Raw genomic sequence first — 17,640 nt, 5'->3', positions numbered from 1 at the left:
TGTCCACATACTCTTGAGGACTGGGATTGGAAAGCAGTCAGCAACTGACAGCAGTTCTTAGTGTTCTTTGGGTTCCTGCTTCTTTCTGTTCTGCTTTTCTCTTTTCATTACCAGCTTTGCTCTGTGTCCTTTCTTCCTCCATAGCTTCTGCTTAATTGTCATCATTTTTCTTACACTTTTTGCTCTTCACAACTTAGAAATATCACATACAACCTTCCTCTACCTTATGCATCCTTTTAGCTTCAGTTCCCCCATTGATGAGGTCTTTTTCTTCGGGTTTCCTGGTTTTGGTTTTCAGGGGAGAGAATCTGATTGGACCACCTTGTCCTTTTGCGTTTCAGTCAGACACTGAGTCAGCTGTACTCACCGTCTACAGCTGTGGTGATGGCATTGGGACTAGAGCATGAAACATGGCAGCTTTAGTTAACAGGTCCTGTGGATTCAAGCAGTTTCCTAAGAAGGGGATGAAGCCAGCAAGTCCTGTGATTGCCACCTCTAGTTTTGTGAGTGACTAGGATGTCTGAATGGTGCAGTCTGTGTTCTGGGGCAGGAGACTACTAGTTTTGCCTATGGCACCAAACAGATTTCAGGCCAGTTAAAGCAGTATTTCTGTGATATCCTGGAAGAAGTCATATTTATGCAGGAAAAAACATAGCATTTTGCTAGGGACTAATTGAACTGGCCAAATCTGACTAATCTTAGTTTTATGATACTATACCATCTGATATAAACCAGATTTACTATATACGTTTTTACTAATTAAAACGTATATAGTATTTGTATAGTATATATATTTATATATATTATTATATATAATATTAAATATATATTAATTTACTAATTAAAATGTATATAGTATATACTAATTAAAACGTATAACACCAGAAGGTGTTAATAGATTTGAAAAATTAAAATAAAATCTCAGTAGGAGGGAAATCATAGCTATGGCAAAGATACGATGTAATATAGAATTTCTTAAGTCATTAAGAAAAATATTGTTTGTTCATTTATTCACCAAATGTGTATTGTTCTCCCATGGGGAGCCAGATATAGTGCTAGGCACAAGAGACACACTGGGAGTACATCGGACAAGGTTCCACCTTGTGGTACTTACAGTGTATTGAGGAAGGTGGGGTTTCAACAAACCATCAAGCAGAATATGTGATTATAAACTGTGGTGCATGGTATGCTGGGAAGTTACAGGGTTCCATAAAAGCAGAGACCTCATCTAGTCTCTGGGGTCCAGAGTTTTCCCTGAGGAAGCCAAACCAAGATTTGGAAGGGAGTAAGAATTAATTAGGAGAAAGGGTGGTAGAAGGTAGGTAAAGGGATGATGTGTCAAAACCCTGAAGCTAGAAGGTGCTTTTTCTGAGAATCATAATTTCCTGACAGCACTGGATGTCCTTGAAATGACCATTTTGGTGTGTTGGCACTCTTGTGAGACTCTTGTCTGTTTCCTTGTGAGACTGCAAGCTCCAGCAGGGATCTTTGTTTTTCATGTTTTTTGTTTTTGTTTTTGTTTTTGAGATGGAGTCTTGCTCTGTTGCCCAGGCTAGTGTGCAGTGGCGCCATCTCTGCTCACTGCAAGCTCTGCCTCCTGGGTTCATGCCATTCTCCTGCCTCAGCCTCCCGAGCAGCTGGGACTACAGGCGCCTGCCACCACGTCCGGCTAATTTTTTGTATTTTTAGTAGAGACGGGGTTTCACCACGTTGGCCAGGCTGGTTTTGAACTCCTGACCTCAAGTGATCCACCTTTGTTGGCCTCCCAAAGTGCTAGGATTACAGGTGTGAGCCACTGTGCCTGGCCTGTTTTTCATCTTTGTGTCCCAGAATTGCCTTACATTTCTGGAGATACAAAGATGAGTAGAAACCTCATCTGATTAATACATATTTCCAGCTCAACATTTTGGCTCTTTTGAGAACATGTTAGGCTGGATTATTTCTGATATTAGGCAGTAAGACTATTAAGCTAAGAGAGAAGAGTGTAGTGGTGTTTTTTTTTAGACCCTGTCTCACTCTGTCACCTAGGCTGGAGTGCAGTAACGCGATCACAGCTCATTGCAGCCTCAAAACCCTGGGCACAAGCAATCCTTCCACCTTAGCCTCCCAAGTAGCTGTAACTACAGGTGTGTATCACACCCAGCTAATATTTAAAGTTTTTTGTAGAGGTGGTATCTTGCTTTGTTGCCCAGGATGGTGTTGAATTCCTGGGCTGAAGCAATCCTCCCTCCTTGGCCTCCCAGAGTGCTAGGATTACAGGTGTGAGCCACTGCACCTGGCCAGGGTATAGTTTTAATGTCTGACAACATATTTGATTTAAGTTATGACACTAAAAAGTACATTTTGTAGAAAGCTATTCTACATAGTAAAAAGTAGAAAGCTATTCTACATATTAAACAATTTTAGTGTAAAAGCTTTATAGCTGGAGAAGGGGGATTTCAGTGATTGCTCTTCATTTTCCACATTTATAAAGCTAAGCATTTAATAATTTGTTACTATATGCTTCAGTTCCTCTTTCTGACATAAACTTAGCTTTCAAACAGAAGCTAAGTACAGTAACTATGACTCAATATTGTTTAAATGCTGTTAAAAATTTATCCCAATATTTACCATAATCTTTTATTTTAAAATTATTTAACCATAGCATTATTTTCTTCTAACGTGGCTATGTTTTTATTGTATAGTATTTCCTCAAGTCCGTAGATGTAATTTAGAATAATAATAATATATTCTTGTTATCTCTTACTGTAGGCTCCATTAAATGACCCCTGGGCATGTGCCTCTTTTATGGGTTTGAAGCCTTCCACCAGTAAATACCATCTTGTACGAGCAATATTGGAGTCAATAGCTTTCAGGTATGAAAACCTGCCCTAAACTTCCCCTTCCCCATATAATATTGCCATGTCTTTCATTAATTTGCTAGTAAATGGAAAATTTCTTAATTTTAATTAAATTCTTTAATTTGTATTTTTGGCTTATTTGATACTATATATTATGTAATATGTTCTTCTTGCTAATTTCCATGTTATCTTTCTTATTTTTTCTTATATTTAATGTACCAATACCACTCAGACTTGATATCTGAAAATTGAAGGATTTTTTTAAAAAATTCAATTTCTTAAGCATGCAAGATTCAAAATTTGGATTTTCAAAGGTTTAGTATCCTTATTCATGAAAGATAATTCCAAGTAATAATGCTTCTGTTGTACCCCAAAATTGAGTCATCAGAATTGTTCTTCATGCATATTTCCCTGTAATCTTTTTGTTATGGGACACGTGTTAATTATTAAAATTAAGAATGATGCTGTCATGAATATGGGATGTTTGTAACATTTAAAATAAAATCTTCTGTGATTACAAAGTAATTGTTTTTATATTTGATAAATTCTATTAGATTTTACTTATGGTTTTCCATCTTAATAGCTATCTATTAAATAGATGCTTGTTTTAAATTTTTCTTTGTAGAATGGTAATAGATAAAATTTAGTTGTAAAATATAAATTATGCCTTCTTACATGAAGGCAAAAAAAACACAAGGACCTGCACTTCTTGCTTATTTGAGTATCTGTTATACAGTTTCCATTTAGCACAATTTATTTCTTTAACATTTTGTTTTGTGCATTTTATAAATATCAAATAAATAAAACTATAGTTTGTGTTTTTCAAGATCAGAATAAAGTAGTGAATTATTATGATATGAATTTCTTATAAATAGTTATCTTATTTTTTAACTAGAAACAAACAGTTATATGAGATGATGAAGAAAGAGATTCATATTCCTGTAAGAAAAATCCGGTATGTAAAGTTTATTTCTAATAGACTTAATTAGAAATTAGAAGTAAGTGGTAGCTGCTATGAGCTACCACTCATTTCCTTTTGAGATCCTGAAGAATTCATCTTTATGATTATTGAGGATTTCAAAAATAACTTCTGCCTAGCTCCTTCACAACAAAATTCTTTTTTTTTTAATTTGTATTTTTATTGAGACGAAGTCTTGCTGTGTCACTCAGGCTGGAGTGCAGTGGCATGATCTCAGCTCACTGCAACCTCTGCTGCCGGGTTCAAGTGATTCTCCTGCCTCACCATCTGGAGTAGTTGTGACTACAGACATGCGCCACCACGCCCAGCTAATTTTTTTATGTTTTTAGTAATGATGGGGTTTCGCCATGTTGGCCAGGCTGGTATTGAACTCCTGACCTCAGGTGATCCGCCCTCCTTAGCCTCCCACAGTGCTGGGATTACAGGCGTGAACCAATGCGCCCAGCTACAACAAAATTCTTGGTCATAGGAATTCAGATAGGAAAGGAGAGCTAATTGTGGATTTATGGAGAATATAATACAATATCAAATTCAGGTGCATCTTGGCACCCATATGTGTAGTGTATCAATTTTTAAAATCTCTTTTTTGGGTGTGTAGCTATCCTTTGGGCATGTAAGCATCAAACTTCTTGACTTTCTTTTCTGTAATATCTAAGTGAATTTTTGTGTTGCCTTAGTTTATTATACCTGGCCTGTTTTGAACTAGTCCTAAGACAAACAAGGACAGGTGAGAAAATTGATGGCAGAAATAAGGAAAATGTTTAAAGATTACCCAGTAAGGTTCTCTGTCATTAGATTAATGCTAAGTGATTTAATTTTAGAATTAAAAAGTTAAATTTATAAAATAAAATCAAGGATATCAGAAAAAAAATGTGGCCCACTGAAAAAGAATGATGCTTTTGTTGTAGTAATTCGTCTTACATATTTTGTTCCCCACAGGGCAGATGGAGGAGTTTGTAAGAATGGTTTTGTCATGCAGATGACTTCAGACCTGATTAATGAGAATATAGACAGACCTGCCGACATTGACATGTCATGCCTGGGTGCAGCTTCTCTAGCTGGCCTTGCTGTTGGTATGTGTGAAATTTATAAGAATGAGAGTTTTCTTGCAAACTGTTTCTTACAGATAGCATTTCTCCTCTCAAATCACAAAATTCTAGAGAGTCTGGAAAGCCTTGGTGTCCATTAAACTCCATACACATACGCATATTACTCACAAAATATCCTGTGACCTCCTCTGTTGGTGAGTCTGGTTGCACCTCTTCTATCCTCACCTCACTCCTTCAGTCAGAAGTATGAGACAAGAACAGTTAATTCTCAGCTGCGTCAGTCTCTAGCAAGAGAGAGTCTCTGGGTAAACTTTCTGGATGGATAGTGTTAAAGAAAAAAATTATTCAGTGACACTTATTAAAGAACAATAAGGTGAGCCGGGTGCAGTGGCTCACGCCTGTAATCCCAGCACTTTGGGAGGCTGAGGCGGGTGGATCACCTGAGGTCAAGAGTTCAAGACCGGCTTGGCTAACATGGCGAAACCGTGTCTGGACTAAAAGTACAAAAATTAGCTGGGCATGGTGGCACATGCTTGTAATCCCAACTACTCGGGAGGCTGAGACAGGAGAATTGCTTGAACCTGGGAAGGCGGAGGTTGCAGTGAGCCGAGATGGTGCCACCGCATTCCATCCTGGGTGATAGAGCAAGACTCTGTCTCAAAAAAAAAAAACAAAGAACAGTAAGGTGGGCTTTATTTTGGAGGACTATCAAGATAGGTATAGGGACTACTTCAGTGGGATCTTATGGTGGGAGAGAGAATTTAGGCTCAACTTTGAATACAATAAGGAAAAGTGAGAAATTATAGCCAAAGAGCAGAGTGAGAGTCAGTGGATGGAAAACTACTAAGAGGAAACATTGAGGTAAGGGGAAATTCTTGCTAACCAACCTAATCACATTCTCAAGAAGGTAGGCCAGGGTGATCAGATATCATCTGGAGGATGCTGGAGGATGAGATATCGAGGTTGATCAGAAATTGAGGATGGGCTACACTAATTTAGCAGAATTCTTGCTCAAATTAGATAATGCAGAGATGACCATGGAAGTCCAAAAGTTGAGGCCTAGTTGGAAAAGAGCTTGGAGGAGCCTGAGTGGAGTTTGGTCAAGGAGGAAACTTTGTCAGTAGGTTTGCCTGTGGCATTAGAAACCACTCCATTCTTTTATTTATTGAACAACATTTGTGGAGCACCTGCTACCTGACAATCACTGCTGGCAATAAAGGGATTAAAAGCCATAGTCTCTGATTCCTGGTGGGAGGAGACAGGTAAGTCAAGTGATTATTAAGTTTGTTTGATAAAGCCAGTGAACAGTGACAGTGTTAATAAGCAAGTGGTCTAGGCTTCCCAGAGGAGAGCACATATAGTTCAATTTTGAAGGGGCTAGCAGAAAGTCAGGTGAGGAGAGGGTAAGAGATGGGTGGCTCAATATCCCTATTGCAACTTCTGCAAAGGCATTGATCAATGATGGGAAGTACTGTTGTGGTGAGAGCAAGAAGGGAGTGGGAGAGGAACATAGAGGTCCAGTTGAGGTGACTCCTCATAAAGAGGAGTTCGGACCTGATCCTGAAAGCACTGGAGAGCCACTAAAGAATTTTAACCAGGGGCGGGGGTGGGGGGGACCATACAAAGATCTGCATTTGAACAGATCACTTTGACAATTAGTGAAAAGATCAGTGAGGAGGATTAAGAATGGAAGTAGGCATGTCAATTTAAAGGGCCCCCTAGAAAGCAGGATGATGCCTTAGGATACTCAGAATATTTTAATGTGTTTCTTTCTGGGGGATGTTTGGTACAAAATAAGATATTTTACACTTAAAAGTTTTAGGCTAATAGTACATTAAAGTTACAAAAAGCCTAAAATCTTGGTAAATTCAGCTTAAACTTGATTTTACTAAAAATCTGGTAATTTTGAATAAAATTGAAAGTTACTTGCATTTGTTCATTGATTGACATTTGATTAAAGTTGAAGAAAATAAACTTTCCCTTAATCAATCCCATTTGCAAATTTGAACTCCTTCATATTCCAACTCCTATAAATTTAGTATGTTTGATTTTCCTCTTATTACTTTCACGTGCCTGATTGAGCAAACTTAGAAATGTAACAAGGTAAATCACAAATACTTAAACAACAAACAAATTGAATGAATTAAGCTGTAATTACAGTAAATCAAGTTCTCATAAGGATTTTTATACTTATGTTAATCAAATTCTACACTTTTCACCTTATAAGACTAAATAAGTCAGATTCTCTTGAACATTTAAAATGCTTTAAGTAACAAACACATGCAGGTTTTTGTTTTGTTTTGTTTTGTTTTGTTTTTTTTTTTTTGTTTTTTGTTTTTTGTTTTTTGTTTTTTTGAGATGGAGTTTCCCTCTGTTGCCTAGGCTGGAGTGCAATGGCGCAGTCTCAGCTCACTGAAACCTCCTCCTCCCAGGTTCAAGCGATTCTCCTGCCTCAGCCTCCCAAGTAGCTGGGATTGCAGGCACCCGCCACCATGCCCAGCTAATTTTTGTATTTTTAGTAGAGATGGAGTTTCGCCATGTTGGCCAGGCTAGTCTCAAACTCCTGACCTCAGGTGATCCACCCACTTTGGCATCCCAAAGTGCTGGGATCACAGGCGTGAGCCTCTGCGCGCAGCCCCACATGCAGGTTATTTTTATACATAACACAGTGACTTGAGTTTTATCTACATCATTATATTTAATTTCAAATCTCTGCTTCTGTCTCAGATATGTGAGACTATGTATATCCTCTGTATTTTATAAATTTACCCAGAAATTGGATTTGCGCTATACATACTTAATAAAATGTCTTAAAAAATATATATCTTAAAATGTAAACAATAAATTTTGGAAATTAGGATTTTAAGAAATACATTTATTTTCCTGACTAGATTTATCTAACTATAGTATACTGATGAAAACTATGTTTTTCTTTTAAAAACTTGTCTACATTAATACCTTTATTTATTTTTAATTAAAAATTTTTTTTTTTGAGATGGAGTCTCACTCTGTAGCCCAAGCTGGAGTGCAGTGGTGCGATCTCGGATCACTGCAACCTCCGCCTCCTGGGCTCAAGTGATTCTCGTGCCTCAGCCTCCTAAGTAGCTGAGACTATAGGCACGTGCCACCACGCCCAGCTAATTTTTTATATTTTAGTAGAGACAGGGTTTCACCATGTTGCCCAAGGTGATCTCGAACTCCTGAGCTCAGATGATCTGCCCGCCTCAGCTTCCCAAAGTGCTGGGATTTCAGGCATGACCCACACCGCACCTGGCCTACATTAATACCTTTAAACATAGATAGTCTAAAATGTTGACTGTAAATAAAAAGAATATGACCTGACAAAATTTTAGAAAGGAGAATTTAATGTGTCAGTTTTATTGGTAAGAAAAAATGTACTTCATGAAGATTTGTAGACTGTTAGTACTTCAAAAGAGGTGTGATAGACCTCTCAGTAGGTGAAATGTGCCAAGCTTACTAGTAAGATACCTGTATCATTTCAGACTACTTATGATCTTAGTTATATATGTTCTCGCCGGGTGCTGTGGCTCACGCCTGTAATCCCAACACTTTGGGAGGCCGAGGAGGGCGGATCATTTGAGGCCAGGAGTTTGAGACCAGCCTGGCCAACATGGCGAAACCCCGTCTCTACTAAAAGTACAAAAAATTAGCCGGGCATGGTGGCACGTGCCTATGGTCCGAGCTACTCGAGAGGCCCAGGCAGGATAATTGCTTGAACCCGGGAGGTGGAGGTTGCAGGGAGCTGAGATCGCACCACTCTACTCCAGCCTGGGTGACAGAATGAGACTCTGTCTCAAAAAAAAAAAAAAATTCTCTTGCTTTTTATTATATATCATATGATCCTTCCTTCAAAGAGCAGTCTATGCTAGAACTACAAAATTATCTTAAACTAGAATTTAAATAAATTATATAAAAGGCTATAGTTTGAAAGAGAAACTATTACATTAATCCCCAACTTTGAATTTTATGCATATTCCAGAAAGTTGACATTTACCTTAAGCTGTAAGACAAAAATCTTAATTTATCTTCATTTATTTTAATTGCATAAAAAAGAAAATATCCTATTTCTTTCTTTCTTTTTTTTTTTCTTCTTCTGTTTTTCTTTTTTTAGAGACAGGGTCTTTCTCTGTTACTCAGGCTGGAGTGCAGTGATATGATCATAGCTCACTGCAGACTTGAATTCCTAAGCAAGTGGTCTTCCCTCCTCAGTCTCCCAAAGCACTGGGATTGCAGGCATGAACCACTGTGCCTGGCCAGAAAATATACTGTTTTTCACTTGAGATTGTTTTAATAATAGCAAGTTATGAAATTAAATGATGGTATAAGGTAGCTGCTTTAGAAGTGATGTGGTGTCCCACCACACAGAAACTGAGCTGAAAGTTAGAAACCAAAAGACTTGAAAATCCTGGTATAATTATTTTCAGGAATAGTCAATCTAACAAAATTCAAAAGTAACAAAGTTTTTTGGATTGTTTTAAAAATAGTTTTTGTTTACCTTTCTACCAGCAACTCGCATAGGTTTTTGGATAAACTTTATTGGACTCATGATTTGCCTTAAAATTTGAGGATAATTTTTTTATCTATAGGGTTTTGGACTGACAAGGAGGAACTAAAGAAACTGAGACAAAGTGAAGTGGTTTTCAAGCCACAGAAGAAATGTCAAGAATATGAAATGAGTCTGGAAAACTGGGCCAAAGCAGTGAAACGCTCCATGAATTGGTATAACAAGACATAACACTAAATGAAATGATCAAAACCATAGGTAGCTGGTTTATGTGACGTGCAGATGAGATGAAGCTCAGGGATAACCAATATGACAATAACTAAGAGGAGAAAATTTTAAATCAGCTTCATAACTTAAGAAGCATTGCTTTTAAACAAAACAAAACAAAACAAAAAAACTCTTATTTTTTTCCCCTAAACCGTGGTAAGGCAGCAATACCTCAAAATTTTATATCTTCTATTTTGTAGCAAATTCCAAAGGACATTAGTCATTTCCAACCACATTTTGACAGTTATGGGTCCTCTTCCTTTTTATACTGGGTCAGTGGTACATAGGAACATAATGATTTACCATCCAAGCTAATAGTTCTGGGTCAAGCACCATGCACATATTGTTCCAAAATTATGTGAAACATATTTCTTTAATTCTTTAAATGGGCTATTTGAAGTACCATATAGTTAAAAAGAAAGAATAACTGAGAAAATGTGGAATTTTGAAACATTAATATTTTATGTTTAAAGCCATAATTTCCTAATATTATATCCAAATATGAGCTTAATATGTCCCTCTCAGATAAGCTTATGAGTTAGTTAATGCTTTCCTTTACTGGTCTGAAAGACACTGCCTTAATTTTTCCTTGTTCAACCAAAATCTGAGCATTCTTTCTATGTTGAAAACACTGAAAAACTAATTTTAGTTAATGAACTAAAAAGAATATTGATTTTTAAGAAACAGAAAAATACTACTTATTTTCCTTCTCAAGTAACGTTTCTTTCAAAAACTTCTGGCTGAAGTATAACATGCTGGTAGTTAACATAAATCTTGCCTTTCTCTTGTTCTTTGTCTTTCTTCGTTGTTTAGATGCTTGTGTAAATGTCTTTTATTTTTATTAAGTGCCTAATTGACAGAGCTTAATTTGAAGAAGTGCCCTAATTTATTGACCACTTAAGAATTGCCTTTATTGGGGTATTTTATTTGTTCCTGTGTCTTTTTGATGTTTGTTCAGTCTACTCATCCCTCTGAGTATGTGCGGCGGATAGCTGATAGAGGGGAGGAGAGTGTGTCTTGCAGGATTGCCCTTCAGCCACTCAGCCAGAGATCCACAGGGAGCAGCAAGGACAGTCTCACATTCTCAGACTTTCTTGCAAGAAACAGTGAGGAGGAGTAAGTTGTGAGTAGTGTCAAGCTGGATGTAGAATTGTCCTAAGGCAGTTGACCCCACCTTCCAACATGTTTTCACTTTATTTGCCCCTCCCTACATTTGGGGTAGGTTCCATTTGGATTTGCAGCAATAATGACTTTATTTCTCTCTTGGTCAGGATTTAGCACATAAAATCCTTTTATTATAGAACTAGCTATTTTAGTTACATAGTAATGTAACTAATGGAGAGACTTATAGAGAATTTTGTTTTTGCTGTCATATATGTCCATTTTGGAGACAGATATGATAGAACTAGAAATTAAGTTGCATTTCTGCAAGTGCCGTTTGAATGAACTTCAAGTATCTTCTTAATTATTAAATTTTCTGATGAAGGCATTGTAACAAATACATAGTATCATTAAATCTACTAATTAAGATTTGGAAATATTTTTGTTATTAATAAATAGAGGTATTTTATTTACTGTAAAAAGTCAAACTTCATTATGTAGATAAATCTTACTCTTTTCATTCTTTCCCCTTTTACATCCTTTTTACAAAGCTTAGTCACCAATTAAAGCTTTCCTGTCAAAATCACATGGAAGCTGCTCTGTTGTTTTACTGTTACACATTCTGTTTCTCAGTGGGTGTAATTTTTTTTCTTCTTCTTTTTCTGTAGAGACAGGGTCTTGCTATGTTGCCCAGGATAGTCTTTAATTCCTGGCCTCAAGTGATCCTCCCACCTTGGCCTTCCAAAGTGCTGGGATTGCAGCCGTGAACCACTGCACCCAGCCAATGGGTGTAATTTCATAGGAAATAATTCTTTTTGTCAGAATATACTGAATTGTAATATTAATAACTGAAAATTGATTAGTTCACTTCTTTTCCATGTTCTTCTTTCCCAACATATAACCACAAAATAAAGGATAAATACTTTGGGCTGCGTGCAGTGGCTCAAGCCTGTAATCCCAGCACTTTGGCAGGCCAAGGTGGCCGGATCATTTGAGGTCAGGAGTCCAACCTGGTCAAACACGGCGAAACCCTGTCTCCACTAAAAATACAAAAATTAGCTGGGCGTGGTGGTGCAAGCCTGTAATCCCAGCTACTCGGGAGGCTGAGGCAGGAGAATTGCTTGAATCTGGGAGGTGGAGGTTGCAGTGAGCCAAGATCATGCCACTGCACTGTAGCCTGGGCAACAGAGCGACACTGCGTCTCAAAAAAAAAAAAAAAAAATACTTTTCAGATAATGTTGGAAAGTAACTTTGAATGTCTCTCATTGGAATTGAGCATCTCCTCAAGTGTCAGTGGCTATTTTTTTCTTCTGTGAATCTAAAAACTAATATTTTATTTTTAATATTTGTGACCATTTTTAGTGATGAGTTTAATAAATATTTTCAGACTTAACCAAAATCAGAAACATGACCACATTTGCTTTTGTGGTTGCAGAAACAGTTGATAAGATCAATTGAGCAACAAAATTGTCCTTTCTTTTTTTTTTTTTGAGACATTGTCATGCTCTGTTGACCAGGTTGGAGTGCAGTGGCACGATCTGGGCTCACTGCAACCTCCCCCTCCCAGGCTCAAGCAATCCTCTTGCCTCAGCCTCCTAAGTAGCTGGGATTACAGGTGTCACCACGCCCAGCTGATTTTTGTATTTTTAGTAGAGACAGGGTTTTACCATGTTGGCCAGGCTGGTCTCAAACGCCTGACCTTGTGACCCACCCACCTCGGCCTCCCAAAGTGCTAGGATTACAGGCGTGAGCCACCGCGCCTGGCTTGTCCTTTCTATCTTCCAAGTTTATTTTTCATTTGTATGCTAATATTTGAAGTTTAGAAAAATTTGTGCTACTTCTCAGCATGTTTTATTTTCCCATTATAGATCTATCAGATATTTTTAGAAGGTCTGCAACTGTCTGATAAAGGAAGAGAATGTTCCTGTTCAATCTTAAAGTGCTACTAATTGCTTTTATACTATAGACGTACTGATTTTTTCATCTTTTTTATCCAACCATGGCATGGTTTCCTAATCTCAGCATTGACATTTTGGACCGGATAAATCTTTATTTTGGGATGCTATGCTGTATTTTATAGGATGTTTAGCACTATCCCTGACCTCTGCCCTCTAGCTACAAGTACCATCCCCCTAGTTGTTATGGCCAAAAATGTCTTCAAACATTGCCATTCTGAGAGGCAAAATTGCCCCCAGTTGAGAGCCACTGATACAGGCTGTTAGAAGAAAATTGAAGACTCAGTGAATATAGTGTCATACTCCTTTTCTTTCTGCCTCATTTTACCTTAGGAAATGGTTGTTAGCAAAAAAATTAGTTAATCGTATCTTGAAATAAATAGGGTTTCTATTTTGCTGATTAATGAAGAAAAAATAAATCTCAGCTGGGCACAGTGGCTCACACCTGTAATCCTAGCACTTTGGGAGGCCAAGGCAGGCGGATCACTTCAGCTCAGGAATTTGAGACCAGCCTGGGCAACATGGCGAATCCCTATCTCTACAAAAAATACACAAATTAGCTGGGTGTGGTGACACACGCATATAGTCCCAGTTAACTAGAGGTCTGAGGTGGGAAGATCACTTGAGCTCCAGGAGGTGCTCAATCAATCAATCAATCAATCAATATCTCATGCTGTAATTGTCTTCTGATGTTTTCATCCACCCAGCCCCACCTCTGCAGCCTTAATTACTGTAGTAGGTCCATGATTTCAGTGTAGGGTTAATGTATTCTGCAGATCATCTTTGATTTGACCTGCTTTTTTGCTTCCTTTTTATCTCTGAACAAAGGAGATCATCATTCTCTTTAATCTGCCTTCTGTGTAAATCTCTACCAGACTGGAAGCTCCCTGAAAGCAGAAACTGTCTGCTTCCCCAGAACTTAGGACTGTGCTTTCATGTATGTGGGATAAATTTTTACTTTGTTTGTTAGTGCAACTTTGTTTGTACACATGTTATTCTTGACATTACATACATTTGTTGATGGGGGCAATTTATATTTATTGTGAGTAAAATACTTTTTTGTTGGATTAAGAACTATACTCTTCCCAGCACTTTGGGATGCCAAGGAGGGCGGATTACCTGAGGTTGGTAGTTTGAGACCAGCCTGACCAACATGGAGAAACCCCATCTCTACTAAAACTACAAAAAAATTAGCTGTGCGTGGTGGCACATGCCTGTAATCCCAGCTAGTCAGGAGGCTGAGGCAGGAGAACCGCTTGAACCCCTGAGGCAGAGGTTGCGGTGAGCCAAGATCGCGCCATTGCACTCCAGCCTGGGCAACAAGAGTTAAACTCCATCTCAAAAAAACACAAAAAAACAAAAAAACAGAAGAACTACTCTGTAGTGAGAGCTAGAATCCTCATCTTGTTTATTTAAAATTTTTGGCCAAGTACAGTGGCTCATACCTGTAATCGCAGCACTTTGGGAGGCTGAGGCCAGAGGATCACTTGAAGCCAGGAGTTCAATTACAGCTTGGGCAGCAAAGCAAGACCTTGTCTCTACAAAAAAATTTTTTTAAATTAGCCAGTGTGGTGGTATGCCCCTGTAGTCCCAGCTACTCAGGTAACTGAAGCAGAAGAATCGCTTGAACCCAGGAGTGCGAGACTGCTATGAGCTATGATTGTGCCACTGCACTCCAGCCTGGGCAACAGGGCAAGGCCCTGTCTTAATAAAATAAAATAAAATTCTTAATATGTTTATATATTTGAAAAGCTATTTGTGTAGAGACACATGTCTGTAAATACACATAGATATATTAACTTTTTAAGCTTTAATTGAAGCCTTTTTCTTCACAGGTTTTATATATTTGACTGCAGATGACTAACAGATTGAATTTTAAGAGTGCCAAACACTCTGGTGCTATAGGGAAAGAACTTCATAAATAGCCCCTCCTGTAAGGTACCAGTCTTTAATTTAAAACAGTCCAGCCCAGGAATCTGGCAAGAATTTTGTAATTATTTGAGGAGAGATATAGATATACCCTGGAGTTCTTTGACTTTAAGTTATTCTAGAGTCATCCCAGAGATGGCCTAGAAGACTTGAATCTACCCCAAAGGATTCTGAATCCCTTTGGGAAATTTAGACTATGATTTTCAGTAAGAATTAAAAGCCCCAGGATAAGCGTGGTGGCTCACACCTGTAATCCCAGCAATTTGTGAGGCCAAGGCAGGAGGATCGCTTGAGCTCAGGAGTTCAAGACCAGCCTGGGCAACATAGTGAGACCCCACCCATCTCAATTTAAAAAAAGAGAGAAAAAGGCCGGGTGCAGTGGCTCATGCCTGTAATGCCAGCACTTTGGGAGGCCAAGGCGGGTGGATCACCTGAGGTCAGGAGTTCAAGACCAGCCTGATCAATATGGTGAAACCCTGTCTCTACTAAAAATACAAAAATTAGCCAGTCCTGATGGTGTGTGCCTGTAGTCCCAGTGACTTGGGAGGCTGAGACAGGAGAATTGCTTGAACCCAGGACGTGGAGGTTGCAGTGAGCTGAGATTGGGCCACTGCATTCCAGCTTGGGTGACAGAGCGAGACTCTGTCTCAAAAAAAAAAAAAAAAGGGAGAGAGAGAAAAAAAGCCCTAAACATACCTTGGGCCTTTACAACCTACTTGGTCCCAGAATCGTCTTATTGTAAACCCAAAGCCAGGTCTTCTGGTTCGAACCAGTCAAAATGGGTAATCTAAAAAAGTTAAATAGATGATTCAAAATCATGTTGGTTGTTTTTTTCTTTTCAAATCCCCTTTCCAAGTAAAAGGAATTTTTTTTTTTTTTTAAGTTTTGAAGCCTCATAGCCATAAATATTTTGGTACCAGTATCTATTGGCACCTAAGTCATTGGCTGTATCATATTCCCATGGGACCCTTGTTCCTAGAGGAATGCAGGAATGATCTTGGAGTGGGAAGGACAGAGACAGGTGCTTGCAAAATCAGATATTTCTGAAATTCTCTGTTATTCTATTTCTGTTGTCTTTCCCCACTTTACTATAAATTTGGTCTGTTATAAAATGGCTGTGTTTAGATAGATACCTGTGATGTTTAGGAAACAAATGGTATAGAGACTCCCATTTAAATGAATCTTATCTTTATAAGAAACGGCCAAACTGTTTTCCAGACTGGCTATAACATCTTACATTCCCACCATGAATGTGTGAGTGATCCAGTTTCTCTGCATGCTCACCAGCATTTGGTGTTGTCACTATTTCTTATTTCAACCATTCTGTTTATCCTTTTCAGTGAAATTTCTGTTCATATCTTTTGCCCATTTGCCAATTGAGGCAGGAGGATCACTTGAGCCCAGGAGTTCGAGGCTGCAGTGAGATATGATCACTAAATCTTTGCTTAATGAGCCATATCTTTAAATATCTTTTTTAAAGTTTTTAAAAATCAGTCCAGTGGTTTATGTGATTATGTGGGATTTTTAAAATCTTTCCAGGCAAAATGTATATAGCATTTTGAACATATTTACACTGTACTGAGCCCAAGAGTTCTCATATACTTTCTTTGCTCATTATAGAGTATGGTACTAATACTGTATAATAGTAAATTTTCAAAGATACCTTTATTTAGAATGTTAGTGTATACAGATATATACTTTGTACATAGTTATCATAATGTTTCTAACCTTTTTATTTAAAGTAGGCTGATTTGTGTAAAGGTTTCAGAATGATTTTGTTAATAAGTTATTAGAAACTTTCCTATTTGTGCAAGATGGTAAATGTAGATTCCAATTTGTATGCCTCAGTAAATTCATAATCTTATTTCTCTGATGTGAGCCACCATGCCTGGCCTTCTCTGATGTTCTTAATGAATTTTGCAGTTTTATTAAATTGTCATTGAGAACCTCATAAATCATTGTTAAGATCTATACAAAAAATCAAGGATCCACAGTAATAGAATATTTTTCGTCTGCATATGAATTTTTCCCTTCCCTTTTTGTCTACTTTTAGATTAAAAAAAAAATTACCTAGACATTCTTATTAAATACTATTACCTGCTTTGGTTTCTGCACATTAAGAAAGTCACAGAGAAGCCAGACACAGTGGCATGCTCTTCTATTCCCAGCTACTCAGGAGGCTGAAGCTGGAGAATCACTTGAGCCCAGGAGTTCGAGGATAGCCTGGGCAACATGGCGAAACTTTGCAAAAACAAAAACAAGGCCGGGCATGGTGGCTCACACCTGTAGTCCCAGCACTTTGGGAGGCCAAGGTGGGCGGATCACGAGGTCAGGAGATCAAGACCATCCTGGCTAACATGGTAAAACCCTGTCTCTACTAAAAATATGAAAAATTAGCCAGGCGTGGTGGCGGGCGCCTGTAATCCTAGCTACTCGGGAGGCTGAGGCAGGAGAATGGCATGAACCCGGGAGGTGGAGCTTGCAGTGAGCTGAGATCGCGCCACTGTACTCCAGCCTGGGTGACAGAGTGAGACTCCATCTCAAAAAAAAAACAAAAAAAAAAAACAAAAAAACAACAACAAAAAAAAACAACCAGAGAAATAGCACTTGTTGACTACAGTTGTGACTCTAGGTAAACTTGGGTCTTAATATGGTTAGACAAGAAGGGTTTTATGTAACCTTGCCTTTTTAGATCCTATTTAGGCTTATTAGTCTATATTCTACATTCTTGCACGATAGAAATTACTAGAGAAGTGGGATAATTCTTTGTTGTGGGGAAAATAAAATTTGTTGTGAAAATATACTGTATTTTAAAATATTTAGAAAGATTATAAATAACTGGAGAAAAGATAATTTCATATACTAATATGATGGAATTAGCCTAGCAGATGTTAAAAATCCTTTCTGAAAATTATAATCTAAAATTATTTGGGAAATTACAATGAAACTGAATAATCTGTACATGTTGGTATATTAAAGCCATTTTTATTTTGTG

General features: G+C 37.9%; 1 protein-coding gene across 1 annotated transcript in view; it reads left to right on the top strand.

The window, feature by feature from the left end:
- Window positions 1-17,640, top strand: part of GK5 (glycerol kinase 5) — a 74,184-nt gene extending 56,544 nt beyond the window's left edge. Inside the window, exons 13-16 of the mRNA XM_002814127.5 lie at window positions 2,752-2,855; window positions 3,736-3,795; window positions 4,759-4,892; window positions 9,476-17,640. Of these exons, the coding sequence (XP_002814173.1) occupies window positions 2,752-2,855; window positions 3,736-3,795; window positions 4,759-4,892; window positions 9,476-9,624 (447 nt within the window). The 3' untranslated portion in view covers window positions 9,625-17,640. The remainder of the gene's footprint in view (window positions 1-2,751; window positions 2,856-3,735; window positions 3,796-4,758; window positions 4,893-9,475) is intronic.

The sequence above is a fragment of the Pongo abelii genome, chromosome 2 (genome assembly GCF_028885655.2).
Source record: "Pongo abelii isolate AG06213 chromosome 2, NHGRI_mPonAbe1-v2.0_pri, whole genome shotgun sequence".
Classification (NCBI taxonomy): domain Eukaryota; kingdom Metazoa; phylum Chordata; class Mammalia; order Primates; family Hominidae; genus Pongo; species Pongo abelii.
The sequence above is the reverse complement of the archived record's forward strand: the minus strand, read 5'-3'. Positions and strand labels throughout refer to the sequence as shown.